General features: G+C 43.7%; 1 protein-coding gene across 1 annotated transcript in view; it reads right to left on the bottom strand.

Annotated features, from left to right (window-relative positions):
* Positions 1 to 8,949: 8,949 nt before the first annotated feature.
* LOC144782772 (uncharacterized) overlaps positions 8,950 to 20,174 on the bottom strand; it is a 391,882-nt gene continuing 380,657 nt past the window's right edge. The window contains exon 6 of the mRNA XM_078662072.1: positions 8,950 to 9,318. Coding sequence (XP_078518198.1) covers positions 9,316 to 9,318 — 3 coding nt within the window. The 3' untranslated portion in view covers positions 8,950 to 9,315. The remainder of the gene's footprint in view (positions 9,319 to 20,174) is intronic.

Below are 20,174 nucleotides of genomic sequence, written 5' to 3' on the forward strand. Positions count from 1 at the left end.
ATACCACATTCTCAATGCTCATTTGCTCAATAAAATTGGTTGTGAAAAAAAAAAAAAATCTAGAATTGCCCATCTAACAGTCCTGTTCTTAGGATATGAATTATCAAGTGAAGGCAAAAGCCTGGCTGACAATTTCCTAGAGAAATGTGCCGTACTCCAAGCACCTAGAACACAAAAAAACCTACAGTCAATTCTAGGCTTCCTAAATTTCGGAAGAACATACATTGAAAATTACGCAGAAAGGGTCAAACCCCTTTATGATCTAATAAAACCAGATTATAAAAGAACCAATTGGACTCAAATACACACAGAAATTCTGAGATCCTTACAAACAGACATGTTAATTAAAACAAAATTAGAAACACGTGATAACACACGCAATCTTGTGATTCGAGTCATCCCAGGAAGATGCGGATTCACATACCTGACCTCTAATGAGGGAGAAAAGGTACCAATTGCATTCAAATCACACTTGTACACAGAAGCTGAAAAGAAATTCAGCATTAAAGAAAACATTGTTCATGCAGTTCAAACCGCAATAGCTAGAGAAAAAGATCAAGCAGACGGTAGACACATCACAGTCAGAACAGCAGAATCAGCCTTTGAGGCATTAACAACACCGTGTAATTTACCAACAACAACATTGAATCCGGAATGGATACAATGGGTGAATTCAATTACAACGGACAAAGTATACTACTGCTTTGATCCAGAACTAAAGGAATTGAAAAATCTAGAATATGAAAGAACATTCCCTCTGCCAATCGACATTCTGCCCTTACGACAATACGCTTGTGTAATCTATACAGACGGACATGCTCAACCCTCCGTTTGGGGAGAACAAGCATACAACCCCACATGTGAGATTACAAAAGAAGTGTGGCGCGGAGGTAATCTAAGACCGCTCTTAACAAAAACACACTCAGTAGAAACTAATTCAGAACAACAGACTGAAATAATAGCATTGAAAATGGCGCTAGATAATGCGGATCGCGAATTCCCGACACTTATAGTGTCCGATTCATATTACTGAGTCAAATCATATAACAACGATTTGCAGACATGGATTCAAAACGGTTACAAAGATGACACAGGTGCAACAATAAAGCAAAAACTGCTTTGGGAACAAATAGTTCTGTTACAAAAGAACTACCAAAGACTCACGTGATACATACACTGAGTCATCAGCGTGATGGCGTTCACGTTGCAGGGAATTCATTGGCTGAGACAGCCACAGCGGTAGCAACTAAATCGGCTTCCGTAGCTAGAAAAAAGCGTACAGTGAAGTATATTGACGGTGAAACAGTACTGGCGGTGAAAACGTCATCAAAAGGCGACTGCTCAGCGCTACCGATCAACTATCCACTCAATTATACATACATAATCGATGCAAACTCCGTCCCTTTTGCTCGAATCCCTGGAGTGGGGGATAGAGTGATTCCAAACATGGACAGGAGAACCTTGTTAATAGCAGACGCACATATGGGCGAGGGTCTCAGACACCTCAAACTAAAAGATTCCCTGGAAGAATTACAATCAAGGTACTGGTGGCCAGGCATGAGCCTGCATCATACCATGTTTGTGAGGAACTGCCCAAACTGTAACAGAAATCGCAGTGGTGAGAGAATCGGTGTAATACCGTGTCGTTTCACTCCAGAAAAGATCAACAGTAAAAAGCAAAGCGTCCGATTAACATATACAGGATAGTTTCCACTTATAATGTAGATCACCAGCACTCGGCTGACGTCTGGACTGTTATACAAAGATTTGCGAGTCTAAATGGCATATACGCTAGGAGCATGCTACGTTTGACCATTGTTTTCACTCTAGCCCTCCAGCCTGAGGGGAAACATGGCCAAATGAGCATAGCACAGCGGGACTCTTCTCACTTCCTTCCTGAGGGATACGGGATGGTGTAAAGAAAAAACCAAGGCATAAAGCTATCTATAACAGAAAGGATATTAGGTTCGGGAGCTGGGTGGGTCAAACATCTAATAAGTGTCCAACGTAGTCTAAATAACCTGCCAAGAAATTCTCCGAAGGGATTCAGTCCGTACGAATTATTGTTTGGAACTAGGATGTTAGTCTTAGACCTCGACAGTCAGACTTCAGTGGTGAAGGAAAAAAGCTTTGATATCAAAGATCGTTTGGCTATTTTGCAGGACTTAAACGAAACAAGAAAAGACCTGAGCAACATAAAGTTGAAACAGCAGCCAACAACCACTGAAGAACCACCACCTGTCCCAGCAAGACCTGTCTGGATTCCAAAAGTCGGGGATCTAGTCAGAGAAAAGATCGCGGTAAAGAAGGAATTTGGGCCTTCTTACAGAAAAGCAGTTCCTGTCTTGTCTATCAACGGGACAAGATCAGTTGTACTACCGCCGCTTGCTGGTAAAAAGGAGAACCGAGTTGTATCCATCGACCTGGTAAAACCACAATCATGTGGCCGATAACAAATAGTAGGCCAAGTGGACTCCCGATAAGTAGTAGAACACCAAGATTTGCTACAAACACAGAGGTTCAATCTAAGAGGCTAATCACATTCGAAACGCCTACAGAACTACAACAAGGACTATGCAACAATGCAATGGAACTTAGACCTCTGAAAACCCAAATAAAAACATTTAGCAGAGACACACCAATCTATAATGAAGTAACAAACGACTATGCAAGAAACAGTAATCCTGAAGCAATTGGAACAATTGACAGAACTGCATCCGGCTACTTCATAAACTTCGATGATTCCTCTGAAGGCCTCACTGAATCAAAAACACAGCCATCAACAAAAACCTTTAAAGATAAAGTTAAAGTACTTTTGAAACAACTGAAAGAAACATATCTGATTTCTCCATGGATTGAATTTTGGGTGGGTTTTGGTGCATTTATCCTCATACTTTGGCTCATCATGGTACTAACTTTGGGACGCTTCATTGAGGGAAAATATGCTAAAATGGACACAGCAAGTCAGAAAATCAACTTGATCCTCAAACCACACACATCTTCACACGTCGAGAAAAGAGAACTTTCTTCAGTCAACTTCACAGCCAATCCTATACCGGGTGGGGTAGCATGGGACAACACTGACTACGAAATTTATGGTCCGGTTGAAATCCTGAAATATCCACACCAAATTAAGATCTCGTTGAGTGACTTTGTAAAACCAAGCTCATTTGCTGATGATTGGGACTTTGAAAGTATAAATAATATGATGTCTGACTTAGTGATGTCTGCTAAATTTACCAAACATGATTATTTGCAGGGTTCGACAAATTATGATAGTATGTACTGTTATAACCACTATGGTAACCATTTTCTACATAGATCTGCACAACCTAGAAATGTTTTAAATTATAATCAATGGGAACATTGTGCAACCCCTCCAAAAGGAAGCTCAAGAACCGTTTATGACAAATATTCATACTTTTCAGGTTTCAACTCAAGTAATGCTGAAACATTTTATTTCAAATTGTCAAATAAGACAGGGACAAAGACCATGATAACAAACACGAAATTGATATATTCAGACTTATTCTTTGAACAAATGAATACTTTTGGTTTTGATTATTGGGACAAAAATGTTGAAGTAAAAAGTGTTTGGGGAACGAAAGAATGGCAAGTACAAGGTATAGAATCTTTGTTTAGAGCCTGCATGATCCCAGAACAAATTATATTTTTTAATGACACTGTTCAACAAACTACCTGTCTTGGCCTAGCCAAAATCAAAGACTTAAATAAACCGTCTATTCCAAAGCCAACAATGAACAGCAATAGCTCTACAGATGAAGAGATAGACGTAAATTATGTATTAAACCAAAACAGAACACATCCTGATTGGAAAAAGTGGTTGATCTGGCCCACAGATACTAATAACTGTCAAGACAGATTCCTGAACAAAACACAGGGGTTCAAAATGACCAGGCCAGACCCTAGATATTCCCAAAGACAACACCCAGGGATAATAACCACCTACAGTGTGGGCAAATTATGCCTTCAGTGGCTACAAACTTCCACACTGGCAGAAATTAAGCAACACCTAACTTTACTTACTGATGGTGCTGACTTGCGTGATTTCATTATGGGACCGCGCAAACAGCGTCAGAAACGTTTCATAGCAGCCTCTGTATATGCAGCATACAACGAGGCCTGGAAGGTAACTCAAATTGAGACAGCAGAAAGTATACGGGAAATTGACCGTATTAATTTGGAAAAATCACTTTCTGTAGTGGACAATGGGTTAATGACTCTGTCCTCCAGAATTTTTTCTCTGGACAGCATTGTGTCTTCAGCAATCGACATATTATCGCAAGACTTACTGTTGTTACAACACGGTCAGTCCCAATTGCGTTCTATTGTACAGCTTGGCTGGACGTTACAAAATCTGCGTTCAGGCTATGTGCCTTGGCGTTTAATCAATACAACGTCACTATTCAATATCTTTAACCTTACTGATAAACAAATCAGTATGGCCCAGAAGGGTGCTGATTATACAATCCTGAGCATTGAGAAACTTGAGAGATTACCAGTGACAATGTCAGAACGACCTGTCAGTGAATGGATAATACATGGGATAATTAACATTCCAATATCAACCTTCAGGTTTCAATACTGCCAAAAATATATACAGGCTGGCATGTACGAAAAATTGGGAAAAGGGTACATTAAAACAACATGGAACTTGCCCTATTCACATGCATGTGTCAGTAATAAAGGACAGAAAGTGTTTCTTAGTGGCAATAATTGTGCAATGTCACTAAGCGGTACACTTCTGTGTAATGGAATTCGTTTGCATGGAGCCTGTGAAGGGAATTCATACAACCTTTCATGTCACCAGCTAGGCGCACCTGCAACAGAGATAGAACCATTCTTTCAAAGACTCTATAATGGGAGTTACGTTCTAATTGTGGACCGCAGATGTTGTAGTCTTATGCCCGGGACTCCTTATCTCGTAACTACAACTGCGAAGGTCAAGTGCTGTGGACGCTTATTGTTCCCCAGCTCCCTTCCAGACAGGGAGGCAAGGGCATGGCCCAACTTGAAAATTACTTCTATTCGAATAGATACTTTAAGCAGAATGAAAACAGTGCTTCTTCAGACGCCGACCAGGCTCACGTCATCAAAAGAAACGTATGATCTCCTAGTCGCAAGGACGACTGCAGAGATTCACTCATTGTTATCAACTAATTCCCCCATACATTTCGCAGAAATCCTGAATGAAATCTTAAATATTTCTGATACCAGTGGAGTCTCAAAAGTATTTAAGACAGTATTTTCGATGGCATTAACACCATTCAAAGCCATACTGGGTATTTTTCCAGATTTCGTCCATTCGATTTTTGGCGGACTTCCCCTCATTTTGGGACTAATTGCAGGAATCCTATTCCTAGTCCTTATATTTCGTTATGGCAAACCATGTCACAGACAAAACACCTGCGACAAGGAAAGAAACAATCCTAGCCATTGGATACCGGGACCGGATATCAAAAATCCTGGGACTATCCCGGCTTAGAGACCTGAACATGACTTGGTTTCTTTCATTTCGACCAATGTGGCAACTATGTGTTTTACCTGTATTAAGGTGCTTGCTATACGGAGAAGAATGCGTGTTAGACACCTGTCTGACGCTACAATCGGATGCGCCAATGGATGCAGAAACATTGTTGAGTCCAATAAAGGCTCATGCTTTGTGCTGCCCTCAACGGCTACCTATCCTGATGACGGCATTCGTGGAAGCTTCACCACTACGATTAAGGGGTAGTGAAGTCCAAGATGAAAGCAGCATTGATCAGGTACGACCTTCTGTCAGCAATACTAATCAAAACGTCAATGGAGACAATCATGCGCACGAATGCATGGTTACAACTTTTTCCGAGTTAGTGGAACTCTCCCAGGAAGCTGTTGACAGCTTTTTCGACAGTCTAAATGATATGATGTTCTCACCGGAGCAGAAATAGAGACTTTTGAGCAAGCTCGCTCACGGCGTTCCCTGAATTTGGCCTTCAACTAGAATAGCAAAATACCATGAACAATTTTCCCTCCAGTTCACGGACAGCAATTTTTTTCAGCAGCCCCAAAATATTTTTACGAATTTTTCGGGACACTTATCTTCTGCTTAAAGTAAGAACTATTCTTAGAGAACTAAAAATTCTATTTTTAGATTTTTAGATACTTTATAGACATTAGCTGCCCGCTGGTATGTTCATAATTATTTTATTATCAAAATTAATTTTATTCTGTGATGGAATGGTCTCGAACCTTTTTTCTGTATTAAGAGCCATTTCATGTGTAAATTCTCATATACAAATTAGTGATAATGTATAGATATGCGTGGTTACTTTAGCATTATTCTACAGCTTGAATGCATATAATACATGTGACTGTTTTTTCCGTATATTTGATAATTTCAAAATGCATTTCATGTATTTTGGGGTGGTAAGGTATACACAATACTCTACAGTATGTTTTACTATGCATAGATTCGTAAATATGTCCATAGTTAGCGTGGAGTGGGTGTGATGTATTCCTATAGGTTCTGTATCGATCCCCCTATTCCTGACCCTATTCTGGTTAACAAGTTAACTAGCAGCCATCCCATGAGGCAGAAAACCCCCATGATGCAGGAACCGTTATCTGATTAAGCCACACTACGGCACAGGAACGTGTTATCTGATTAGGTCATAACGCTTGCCATCTAATTAGACAAGCGATATTCCTCCAGCCCCTGATAAGGCATACGGAGTTCTCAAAACAAATCAAACCTATGACAGACCTGGGAAAAACCCTGCGGCCATTGTTTTGATTTCACCGAGAACTTCAGCAAAAGAATGTGCTAACGACCAGGTCGTATGACATCCTTATTGACGTATCTATGTCCATCCTTACGCCAATCTCGGCACCTTAAAGGTATAAATATTACCGATATTGCCCTATGCAAACACACGCGGTGGTGACGAGATCAGAGCAGCCAGACTTGCCGAAGCCCAGAGCAGAGCAGACCCCGCTGGCGCAGCCCCGCCTTCCTGACGCGCTGAGAACGAGAAGCTGCCTTTCTCCTGCCGAGAAATCCAGCTCCGGCGCTTCCGGGTAGCCCTCGCAGGCAGCCTGGAATATCGAGACCAGAGACGAGAGATACCATCCCTCATTCATCCTAGATTCCAGGTACAGAACTGAATAACCCCTTGCAGAGAATTCTTTAGTCAGTCACTTGGCAAAACAAACTTAACTTAAACTGCTACTTTCTACTCCCGCCCACGTATTAGGCTTAGGTCAGGTACATTTGGGGTAGGCGTAGTTAGAAACACCAGTTGAGTACGATTAGTCAAATGTATATGTGTATGTATCTATTTTATCCATTTTAAACCATCATATGGCTTAGAAACCATATCAATGTTTTTACAGTATTATTTTATACTTCTGATTCTAATGTATGCACTTTACTTAACCATAAGTATTGCAATAATATCGATCCATTTCTCTTGTATGAGAAAAGAGACTGATCAATAAATAACATCTTTTATTGAACACGCCCGTCTCTTCCTTTTCTCTACAATCTGGTGAGACTAAGAATGCACGTACTGACTGAGTAAAATAAGTCGTCTTTTGTTTTCACACGACTCTAGAGATACACTCTTGATTAGGGGAGAGCAAAGTTGTCATGTTCTATGGTTGTCAGAAACTAAATCCCTTCTTGTCTATCCAGGGAGGTTCAACTCCTCCTTGCCTATTCGAGAAAGTTTCTAGTGAACTCTGAGCTAGCTGGCAAACCCAAAACTTTAAGTCTAATATCGACAGTAGTAGACCTAGTTAACGTCTGGTCTAGGCCTATACTATTGAAGGTATTATTCCAATGCGCAGAGCCTATTGGGATAATAGGAACTACACTACAACAGGTTTATAGATGCCGCCTACTAGACAGCGCACAAGCTTTCTGTTACAAGACCTATTGTTAGTTTACAGTGGGCTTAGATCCTGCTTATTGCTTACCATTAGTTGGCTCTATTGTCAATCATTTGCTTACTTCTTATTCGACAACGTGTGTGCTGTTTCCTTACTCTTTTTGTCTTTGTCCCATCCAGTGGCAGCTCCTCCACTAAGGCAGAGGAGGAGGGTACAAGCCTCCTAAGTGCGCAATAACTGTTTGGTCGGCCCACTCGTGCCGCTCAAAATAGTAATGTGTCTTTTTCTCCATGCAGGCTGCATTACGGCCTGCACGGAGAACATGCCCGCCCCCACAGCCCCTGGCTAAGCGTTTGCATGGCATTCAGACCAATCACAATGCTGCATTGCAACGTTGGGATTGGCTTAGGGGTGGGAGCCTGGTTGCCTGCTTCCTGTTCCGACCTGGAGTCGAACACAGCAGAGCAGGAGCAGAGACGCGGGACCTGGGCTCTGCAGCAAGGTAAGTGTTATTTTTGTATTTATTTTTTTATTGCAGCCAGCGCCAAACACGTCTCCCCCCCCCCCCCACGCCCGCCCACCACCTGCGAGCCATGCCGGCCGCCCCTGATCCTATCCTGGAACATGGATGCATTACTGTGTCCTTACACTGCTTGCCTTTTCAAGCGCTTTTTACTTTTTGTTTAAACACTTAATAAGACTGCATGTTTTCCAGCTGTGTGTGCTTCTCTTACCCTCTCCGTGCCATCTTTCACCTCAGCTCTGTGTTGCGTTCTCTCGTTAGTTTGCTTTTCTCCCCATCCTATGTGCTCTACTGTACTATCCCTTTTGTCAGTTTGCTTACCCTCATCCGCTCCATGTTGCTTCCCCATCCATTCACTCTCTGTTGTTTCTAGTCCCTCCGTTTGACTTCCACGGCCCATCACGCATGTTTATTCCCCCACCCATTTAAAAAAAAAAACAGTTCCCTTTTTTTTTTGCAAATGGCTTGTATTGGCGCATATAAATAAATATTTCTTAAAAGTGAGTCATTTTAAAGGCACACGCATATGTGGTGCATGTGCCTATGCAATGACTCAATAGGCATTTTCTTCTTATTTTGCCATACTGCACAGCATCAGGAATGCATGGGTAAAAGGTATTGCAAAGCCAATAGGACAGATCTATTGGCTTTCCCAATGCTTGTTGTTTTAATTTATGTAGTCAGTTCAAAGATCACAAGTAGTCATCGTAATCCATACCTCAGAGTAACAAGCTCTCAATTAATTGCAGCAACCCATTTCATTCATGAATGTCAAATCAGGATGCTCTTTAATTCATTCAATGTGTGGCAGTGGTTCATTGACCTTGCTTTACAGTGATCCACCATTCAATCAGTGAAAAGTCCTGAATCTCATGGGTCCAACAAGTAATGAGGATCCATCACTGCAGAAAAATATTAAGAAAAATACATATTGCCATTTTGTAAAATCTTAAAACAATCATCTCCGATACTTTAATTCTGCATGTTTTAAAATTCTTTTTATTGGGGAATTTTATATACACACACACACACACACACACACAGCGGGGCAGAATATAGTATTAGAGACTGACGCAAACCGATTTTAAATACAAAGATAAACATTTTCAGAGCTATATAACATGAAAATGATTTTAAGAATAATGTACCAAAAGCACTGAAGGGTAAGGGGGATGTCAATAGAGATGTCGAATGCAACACTCACGTTAATAACCAAAAGATTCAAGAAAGTTCAGGAAAAGGGGAAGGAAAAACAGATAAGGCAAACAAGGGCTGTGGGAGGTGAGGGCAGGAAGAGGCTATTCATGAGAATGTGCCCATAAATCTAGGTATTAGTGATGATCTGCCCAATAAGGTACTGCCATATTGACCATTTAACTCAGTAATCCAACACATATATCTCCATTATCTACAATGTAAGTTGCCTTTTCCAGACTTAATAAAAGCCATCCAACTAGTCAATCAGAGGTTTTCTTGGTCGACTTCCTTAGTGCTACAAAATCACCAATTTAGTGCACCTGATATACATCTAAACCAATATTTTGAATAGAACAAATTATAATGAAGCATGAATCAATTTTAAAATCCCGCCCACAGGTTAACCAAACCTTTTGGCACATCTTCCCCCAACATTTTCAGACAAAGGCAAAAAGAGTTAAGAGTCCCGACATTCTTGCCACAGTTTCAATCTGGAATGTGATTTTTCACTTCAAGTTTGTGAATATTTCTATGTCATAAAAAAGTATTGTAAGACATGCTACATCGACACAATTTGTACGCCTTTAGAGTATCTTAGTCATTACAAATATTTAGTTTATTTTCAGCATAAAATGCCATATAAACTGCAATACATAACACATTGCAATTCATGTGTCTTAATAAAACAATCACATTAATTGATGGCAAACCACTGTCTATTTTTTAATATTGGCTGAGCCTGAACTTGGGTCAAAATACCCTGGGGTCAATTTAACAATGAGTAGAGTAATTCAGAATGTGTTTATAAGCCCAGTTGTTCTCAAATTAGCCTAACTATCCAGACAGCAACCCATATTCATTAATTGGGTTATCTTTTATATGTGAGATCATCGAATGGGTCGGGTCTTCCAGAGTAGCTGTGCCAGGAGACTGGGCACTTACCGATGTTACATACTGGTGGTGAGTGTCCCCCAGCATGTGGAGAAGTTGCATGTCAACAGAAGTGTTGGAATGAAGCAAGGGTGCATGACTCACTGAAGAAGTAGGTGTTTAGCTGCAAGTGGGTAGGGGGTCTTCTATATGGAGAGAGTACCAGCTGTCCTTGTTTTCTGGTTCTTGCTCAGTTGTAAAATTGAATTATTGACTACCAGGTGTGGGAGGATTTTTTGAAACCATGAAAAAGTGGCGAAGAAGACATGCAAGTCATAAGGACATGTGCTCTTACATGCAGGTCTATTTGAAGACACAAAATTTATTTGAAAACGGGAACTGCTCCAAGCTGAGCTGTCAATTATGATATATGTTACCATCGGAGGGTGGACCTGCCAATGCTGAGTAGGTGTCCATAGGAGGTGAGGTCACTCTTTACACAACTGAGAAATTAGATCCAGGTGTGTATTTACTACACATTTCCTCTTTCTCTTAGCATCATCACATTATGGAAGTGTCCAGGACAAATGTGGGAATTGTTTTAGAAAAGAGTGATCTGGTCCATTAAAACTGCAGTCAGTTGGCTATCTGGTCAAGTTCCACTGCTGAATGGCCCGCAGTCTAAAATAACTTGGAATTGTATACAAAGAATGTTTTTTTAATTCTTTTTATTGATTTTTTGCAAAACTCAAACATGGTACACGTGGAGCCATACCCATTTCAGACAGCGCAGTATTCAATAGTAATACAAATCATTTGTCAGCTTTAAATATGAACCCTCCACAAGACAGTAGTCAGTAAGCATCCGATGAATCAAGTGTCACCCAGCACAGCATTGATACAGAAACAAAAAAACATTATTGCAGCACAAGAGTACAGTAATTAGGGGGATGTACAGTTCCCGGCTCGTCACCAAGGATCAGGACCTAAGTTCTTTTTTTTTAAAACAGCAGCAACATGCATAGTGTAACTGAGGTCTGCCCCCTCTACATTTCAAGCATAGTAGGGCAAAAAAAATAATCAAGTGGAAGCACCCCATCATCATCCGTACAACCCAACACATCACTCCCCCAATTGGCTCCAAGCTTAGCAGGAAAAGGTGCGAGTGCAAGTACTATTACTCGTGTGCAGTACCATCAATCTGTGGGGGGTCAATCCGGGAGTGCGATAGTAAATAAGACTGCAGCGGTGCCCATATATCACTAGTCCTGGATGCTGCAGGCTAAAGTTACGCATAAATCGCAAGCTGTTCCGGACAATAAATTAGATCGTCAATCCACACTTTAAATTTGGGTGCTCTGCCCCTACCCCAGCGGCATGCTTTTCTCCTCTTAGCCAGGAGCAATGCCAAGGCCACAAATTTGCAGTGTTCCACCCGTAATGGCTCAACATACTCCAACAAAGCCATCAGCGGTGACAAGTCAATCCGGACATATATCATCGCGGACAGTGCCTCAAAAAACAGCGTCCAATACTCATGCACACCTGCACATTCCTAAGCCAGGTGCAGGAAGTCAGCTCCAGGGGCATGGCATCTATCACATGAGTCATTATCCCGTAAGTTGTATCTGTGCATTCGGGCTGGGGTATAATAAAATCTATGTAGGAATTTATAGTGGATAATCCCAAGCCTACTACTGGCCGAAATACGTTCAGTCTGTAGCGAACAAAATTCCCACTGCTTGTCCATCAGAGCTGTGCCCAGTTCAGAGTCCCATCTAGCACTTGCCAATGCGGCCGATTCCACCCTCTGTGTGTGCACTGTTCTGTATATTATTGACACCAGGCATTTGGCTGTCGCGCCCTGGAGTACTAACTGTAGTGGTGCAAGAGCCGGTGGCTCTGCAGGGAAGTCTGGAGTAATAGAGCGAATCCCTTGTCGGAGGCGAATGTACAGAAAGGTATCTAGTGGTGTTATCTGTATACCCTGAAAGATATGCTCTAGTGTGGGAAATTTCTCCTCATGGTATATATCCCCCCAGGTCGTGATGTGTGTGTGGTCCTTAAACTTATGAAGAGTACTTCCTGGAGAAGAGGCATGGCGGGATGATACACAAACGGCAAAAGTGGCGAGTAGAGCATAGGCGCATCCAACATCTTGCTCATATATACCCAAGCAGCTACAGTGCAACTCACAGTAGTCGGCGCCTTGTCTCTACTGGGAAGTGGGGTATATACTGCACCGTCAATGCCATTGGGGACCGGCAGAGCAAGCCAATGCTCTGCCCCCACCTGAGGCATATATCGTGGCTGATGCACCCAGAAGTAAGAGTAGTGCGCCTGTGCGCTGTAATAGTACAGTTCAGCGTTAGGAACGCCAAATCCCCCCTGGGAATATGGCCTAGTTAGTACTTTCCACTGTAGCCTCGGAGTTTTCCCTCCCCACACTAATCGTGTCAGTTCTGATCGCAGCTGTTTAAAAAAAAAATACGCTCCTGGGTGAAACGGTATATTAAGGAACAGGTAAAGTAACTGGGGCAATATCACCATCTTAATCAGAGACGCACGTCCCGCCTTGGAGAGAGGGAGGGTTATCCAACGTGAGATGTTGTCCGCAATGCGAATCATAGTGGTCCCATAACTAAGACGCATCAGTTCGTCCCTATCTCTCGTTATGCGGGTGCCCAGATATTTCAGATCATCCTCACACCATGTCATTGGGTAGTCCAGTGGAAAGCGAGTCGTCGCATCAGTAATGGGAAAAATACAAGACTTACCCCAATTTATCTGAACCCCCGAGAGCTTCCCGAAGACTATAAATTCCCTAAGGATGGGGTTCAAGTTCTGTTGGGGGTCTCGTATGTATAGCGTAATATCATCTGCATAGAGGGAAACCAATATCTGCCTCAAATTACATCGCAATGCTCTATCTCGATGGTGCTGCCTCAATTTTGCCGCCAGCGGCTCCACAGCTATCGCGAAAAGTAAGGGCGAAAGGGGGCAGCCCTGTCTAGTTCCCCTTGTGATCGAGAACCCCTGGGAGACTCTACCATTAATCACCACTCTGGCTACAGGCGAGTAGTACAATAATTGTATCCAAGAGAGAAAAGGGGGGGGAATCCCATGCGCGACATTACCCCAAACACATAATCCCATTCAATAGAATCAAAAGCCTTTGTGGCACCCAAAAAGACAGCCGCCAAAGGCAACTCCGAGGAAACATTATTCAAGACTGTAAAAAGGGTTCTCAAGTTGTGAGACGTCGCCCTTCCGGGCACAAAGCCCGACTGATCAGGCAGTATTAAGTTTTCCATGAGTAGACTGAGACGCGTGGCAATGAGCTTAGCAACGATTCTTTACATCACAATTAAGCAGTGACAGGGGTCTGTAGGAATCACAATGTTGTGGTGTGTTTCCTGGTTTTAAAAGGGAGATGATGAGTGCCTCTCTCATGTAGGGAGGAAGATGGCCCAACTCCAACGCGTCTTCATACACCTCACACAGTATCAGGGCCATCAGGTCTACGTACGTTTTATAAAATTCTACGGGGATGCCGTCCGACCCTGTGGCCTTCCCAGACTGCATATGCATAATGGCTTCCCTGACCTCATCAAGTTCGAACGGGGCACACAGAAATTGCCGCTGCACATCACTCAGCCACCCCAGGGACACATCACTTAAGTAAGCATCTAAATCAAGCGCCTCCGTCCGCGTAGTCGTATACAGCGCAGTGTAGTGTGCAGTGAAAGCATTTAGTATGTTCGTAGTGTCCCGGTTTACTAGGCCGTCCAACCCCTCCAACTCCAGGACCACATTGGATTCCTTTGTCCGTCTAACCGTTTCAGCCAGTGCCTTATCCGGCCTCTCCCCCTCACCATATCGGCGGGCCATCCAGTATCTCCCCCTGAATCGCGTCTCCCTACGAACCGCATCTACATACTCTGTGAGCTTTTTTTTAAACTGTGATTGTGTTGCGCCATCTGGTCTTGCAGACAGCGTCCCCTCCAATGCTTTAAGTTCGGTCTCAAGGGCATGCAGTGTATTCATGATATCTTTGAGTACGCCAGCTCCTTTCGCCATGAAAAAGCCTCTCAACGTTACTTTGAACACCTCCCAGACTGTCTCCACATTTTCAACAGAATCTTTATTCCGTAGAAAAAAATCTTGTATTTCCTCTCTAAGCTCTTCCTGGAACACAGTGTCCAGCAAAATAGTAGGCTGTAATCTCCAGCTACCTCGTGGGGGACCATAATCTGCCGAGGACAGGGTAAGTTTGACAGGTGCATGATCCGAGTAGGTCCTGGCTAGATGTTGCACTTGTAAAATCGCCGGACAGAGCCCCATGGAAAGGAATATATAATCTAGTCGTGCCCACGATGCTGCATGTGCAGTAAAGTGGGTGCCGTCTAGGTCGTGGGGGTGTAAATGCCTCCATGCATCTATCAAATTGCCCTCCGTGAGTGTGGAATGGAGCGTCGCACAAGCCTTTGTATAATGATGGGGGGCAGGGTGAGATCTGTCAACGTCCGGATTGCGTAAAATGTTAAAGTCACCACCCCATATTATGGAATTGGAACCAATGTCTATGATTTTTGCCCATAACTCCGCAAAATACTGCGGATCATCCACATTTGGACCATAGCAGCAGGCAAGATTGACTGAATAAGGCCCAAATCTCCCCCAAGCTAGGCAGTACCTCCCCTGGGTGTCCCACTTGGCTCCCGCCAGTGTGAATGGCGTGCGCTTTTTTATTAGTATGGCCACGCCTCTCGCATACGAGGAGTAGGAAGAAAAGATCCTGTGTTCCGCCCATTTACAGGCAAAGGTAGTGATAAGTTGCGAGTTAAAATGTGTTTCTTGTAACATTGCAACATGAATCTGGTGTCTATCGAGATAGGATAATATTTGGCGTTTCTTACGCGGATCCCCCAGCCCCCGCACATTCCATGTAACAATATTCAGCCTATCCACAGTAGCGGAGGTCATGGGCTCGGAGAGTCAACATCCCTGCAATTCTCGGCCCCAGAGCACTGCCCAGCCCCCAAAACCGCTACACTCAAATCATCAAATCCTGTGCCATCTGCAAAACAATGAAACCGCAAATAACAATTGACCACCTCTTGCGGAAAATCACAGCTACGTATATGGACGACCATGTGCACCATCCAACTCACCCAAACAACTCTCTCCCCAACCTGCAGCCAACAAAAACCTCTCAACCTTCCTCCCCCCACCCACTGAAGCAACCCAATCTTGCCAGAATCCAGTACCCACCCCCCCTCCCCGCCTCCCATCTGTAACAAATACCATGCTACACCCCCCTCACATAGTGTGAAATGTACATCCATGGTGGAATGCCCATTGGGGAACATGTCTAGGTAGCTACGCATTCTCCCCGCTCTCCTCTAGCCTCCCCGCGATAGTGCGTCAGGCCCTGTGTTGGGGGAGCGAAGCCTGGAACTTCAATAACATTTAAGCAAGTGAGTCACATTGGAAAGATCTCACCTCACTTTTAGCCAGTCTTATCATCGCATCACACCAGCCCGCAATAGTTCACTCTAGAGTGTACAAAAGTATTACTGGAGACAGTCATTCCATGTCCTCATTGACACCAACGTGACCAGGGTGTTGCGAAGCCTTCTGGCTTCCCCCACCTCAGTTCGCCCGCTTCAATGACCGAAGAAAATCCTCAACTTGTTGTGGAGACGTGAAGAATCACGGTTTCCCTTGATGTGTCACTCTGAGCTTTGCAGGATACAAGAGCGCATAATCAATTTGTGACGCTCTTAATTTCCGCTTGACCTCCACGAACTTACGTCTTTCCTCCTGTACTATGGGCATTAAGTCGGGTAAATGGAGAAGGTATTACCGTCATACGTTAGCGTCTGCTTTCTCCTTGCTGCTCTAAGGGCCACGTCCTGGTCCCTATAATTCAGTAGTCTGGCGATTATGGGTCGCAGAGGGCTACCAGGCGCCGGCCGCGGTCCGAGGGTTCTGTGCACCCATTCCACTATGAACTGTGAGGAGAATGCGTCCTTTCCTATGTCCTCCAGCAGTAACTTCTCAATATAGTCCTCCATTCTACCAGTATTTGTCGATTCTGGTATGCCAGACTGTTAATGCGCCGACTGCGCCCTTCCAAATCCTCGTTTTTAGCTGCTATTACTCACAAGAGCTTGTCCATTCTTGTGAGCTGTGTTGTATGAGTGGCAGTGACCTCATTGGCTTCAGATATGAGTTGTTCCACCTCTTTAAAACGGTCCTCGTGTCCATCTAACTTATGTGCAATGGCATCCATATTGGACGACATCCGGTCCACTTTGTCCACCACCGTTGCGAAGCCCTGCCACATCTCTTGTAAGATGTTAGTCATGTCCGGTGCCTGCGAGGCAGCCCCTCCGCTGGTGTGCACCACAATCTCCTGCTCTTGATCATCTTGTGCAGGCCTGTTTCCCTTCTTTGCTGCGCCAAATTCAGTTTGGGTTGTCTAGTGTCAGGTTTCCCCATAGTTCCCAAAGTATACAGTCCTTGAAGTATGCTCAAGCCGTGTCTTCTTGTCCAGTGATACGCAACGGGGTCAAGTTCAACAGGTATGTGGGCGCCACATCCACGCGCGTTGACCTGTGGCAACACTCTTGTCGCACTGCCCAGTGCCGCCTGGTGCTTTCCAGCACTGTACACCACACTTCTTCGTTTATTTGTTCAATCTGACATCTGGCACGGCAGTGCACTACAGTCTTCGGCCACCCCCACTACTGCAGTGTGGCGACTTAGCTCAGTGTCCACGCACCCCTCTGAGTGCTCAGATGAAGTAATCGCCCTCAGAACTCCTTAGGGCACAGCAGCGGCAGGTCACTAGATCTGGTAGCCACCAGTAACGTACAGGACTCAGCTCTTGTGATGGGGAGGAGGGTCCTCGCAGTCACCAATAACACTCAACCCTCCGAGGGCCACCTCACAGGACACAGCTGTGCGGGGGGGCTGTCCACGCGTTGCCCCACGCTTTGTAATGCAATACAATTGCCCCTCACAGTTCCCAGAGGTGCCCAGCACGCTCCACACTCTCTTTATGGCCGATAGCCCCCACCTCTAAAAGCACGCGATCTTCAATCACTGCAGCCGGCACCCGACAGCCGTGCACACTAGATGGGGAGGGGAAACCACAAACCCCAGCGTCCTCCAGCCGCGCTCCCACTCGGTGTTCAGGCCCCAGCGGCAGTTATTACGGCAGCGCAGGTCTTCAGGGTGTCCGACCTACAGGTATGATTAATGTGACTCACTGGCCGTTATCGCCGCTTCTAACTTCTCGAGGGGGGGGGGCATGCATCCGATCCCTCCGCTCAGGTGTAATCCCGTATCTCGGCAGGGCTTCCCTCCGCCGTTACCTCCTGGCAGTCTACACTTCAGTCCCGAGCACCGTCACAGCCCCCAACGCCTCCTGTCAACTCCGCTTTATGGCCCCAGGTCACCACTCGCAGCGCCCGCTCTCCGGATCAGCGCACTCTCTCTCTGCCGGGTGTTGGTCGCGCAGCTCGTGGGAGGCCTCAGTTCGAACCAGCCGCAGCCGATCCACAGCTCCTCTCAATTCCGGTGGGCAGTGCGGTCACAGTTGCAGATGCTCGGCACGGCGGCTGTCAGCCTCTGATCCTGTCCAGCTTTACACCGAGTGGGCATGCAGTCCAGTGCTGTGTTTTGCCAAATTTTTAGTGCTCAATTACTTGGGATAAATGAAGGATATTGGTCCCAGGGAGCAGGAGCCTCACATCAGCGCGGCCATACTGCTTGCGCACTCTCTAGCGCCCCCGTATACAAAGAATGTTAGTTATCCACAAATTGTTTGGTTAAGAGTTGGAATGTGGAATTGTCCACACATATGAGTTGAGTATCCAAGATTTTACTGTCATTATGTTTACATTCTGTTGTAAGGGTTTGTATATAACAATCCTAGGCAATCACAACAACAGTATAGGAACCAAGGTTGCAAAAAAGGGGACATTAAAGAATACATTCTATGAAAAACTATATTGTCTTTTAATAAACATTCATGTTACAATCAAAAGTCATATATAACATAATACATACTAATAATTACACAGTACAAATTAAACCATTATTATATGAAATAACAAAATTACAAAAGATACAGTTAAAAAACACTCAATTAATATCAAAAGTGGCAATTCATTTAATCGACGCGCGTTTCGGCGTTAAAGGAACGCATTCTTCAGGAGCCACAAACAATTTTAAAAGAGGCAGATCCCAAACTTATATTGCTCGATCTTACAATGTAGAGAACATCAGACCATTGGTACTTCTCTGAGGTAGGTACGATAATTCCTAAATGTCCCTCAATAGACGCCTAACAAAAGGGGCTAGAGACAATTCTCCACAAGGAAAAATAGATTGCTCAACGTATTCAGGATAAAATGCACAGCCGCGCACATTGGAAATGGTGCGGTCACGATCAATACCGTTAAAATCAGAAAGATCCCAAAATAAAGGGCTCGATATGCGTGAATCAAGTTAAGGCCTCAGAGAAGTACCAATGGTCTGATGTTCTCTACATTGTAAGATCGAGCAATACAAGTTTGGGATCTCCCTCTTTTAAAATTGTTTGTGGCTCCTGAAGACGGCGTTCCTTTAACGCCGAAATGCGCGTGGATTAAATGAATTGCCACTTTTGATATTAATTGAGTGTTTTTTAACTGTATCTTTTGTAATGTTGTTATTTCATATAATAATGGTTTTATTTGTACTGTGTAATTATTAGTATGTATTATGTTATATATGACTTTTGATTGTAACATGAATGTTTATTAAAAGACAATATAGTTTTTCATAGAATGTATTCTTTAATGTCCCTTTTTTGCAACCTTGGTTCCTATGCTGTTGTTTTGATTGCCTAGGATTGTTATATACAAACTGTTTTTCCCTGTCCTAGGAATTATATCATTTTTTAATCAGGGGGTCCTTGTTGTACACATACATTCTGTTGTAAAACACTTTTAATATGTCTTTCTTTACAAAATCTTGGTAACACTGTTCTACTGCATAGCACATTCAGTGTGCCTTATTCACCTGGCCGGTGAGAGGGCGTCGCACTTGCATGATTGTGTTGCAGCATACCTTACATATACCTTGTGCCTTTTCATTAGGTGTGTGTGACAGAATTAGATAATAAAATGTTTGTGTGACGTCTGGATTATGGTTTGCAACAATGCCTTATTAGATCTCTGCTGTAACTGTCACAAGGTAGCATGCATGCAGAAACTGAATATTGTTGGCTGCATGGAACCATACATGTCTAGTTGCAATGCACCTAACATGTCTAGTGTGCCATTGTCATAGAAGAGCATGTAGGCAAGTTGTTAATGCCTTCAATTCCTACCAAATTGTATGCATGACTCATATAGGGGTGAAAGTATGCAAGCAAGAACATTGTGAAATAGTTATGTAAAGGGAAAATAAACCTTCTGTGTGCCACATAATTATGTGATGGGACAGTAAGAGCACAATGTGTACAAATCTGAATGTTCTAGTGTTCTCTGTGTAGTGCACACTGTGTTGTGGCGTTCACATGTGCATGCCTCTTTTGCCTTTCAGCTGAGGCAGACTGTGTGGAAATATTTCACCACAAATGACTTCATGCTCCCTGCCATTAAGCAGCTATAGAGTCTGATGTGTTATGTTA

This window comes from Lissotriton helveticus, chromosome 9 (assembly GCF_964261635.1).
Source record: "Lissotriton helveticus chromosome 9, aLisHel1.1, whole genome shotgun sequence".
NCBI lineage: Eukaryota > Metazoa > Chordata > Amphibia > Caudata > Salamandridae > Lissotriton > Lissotriton helveticus.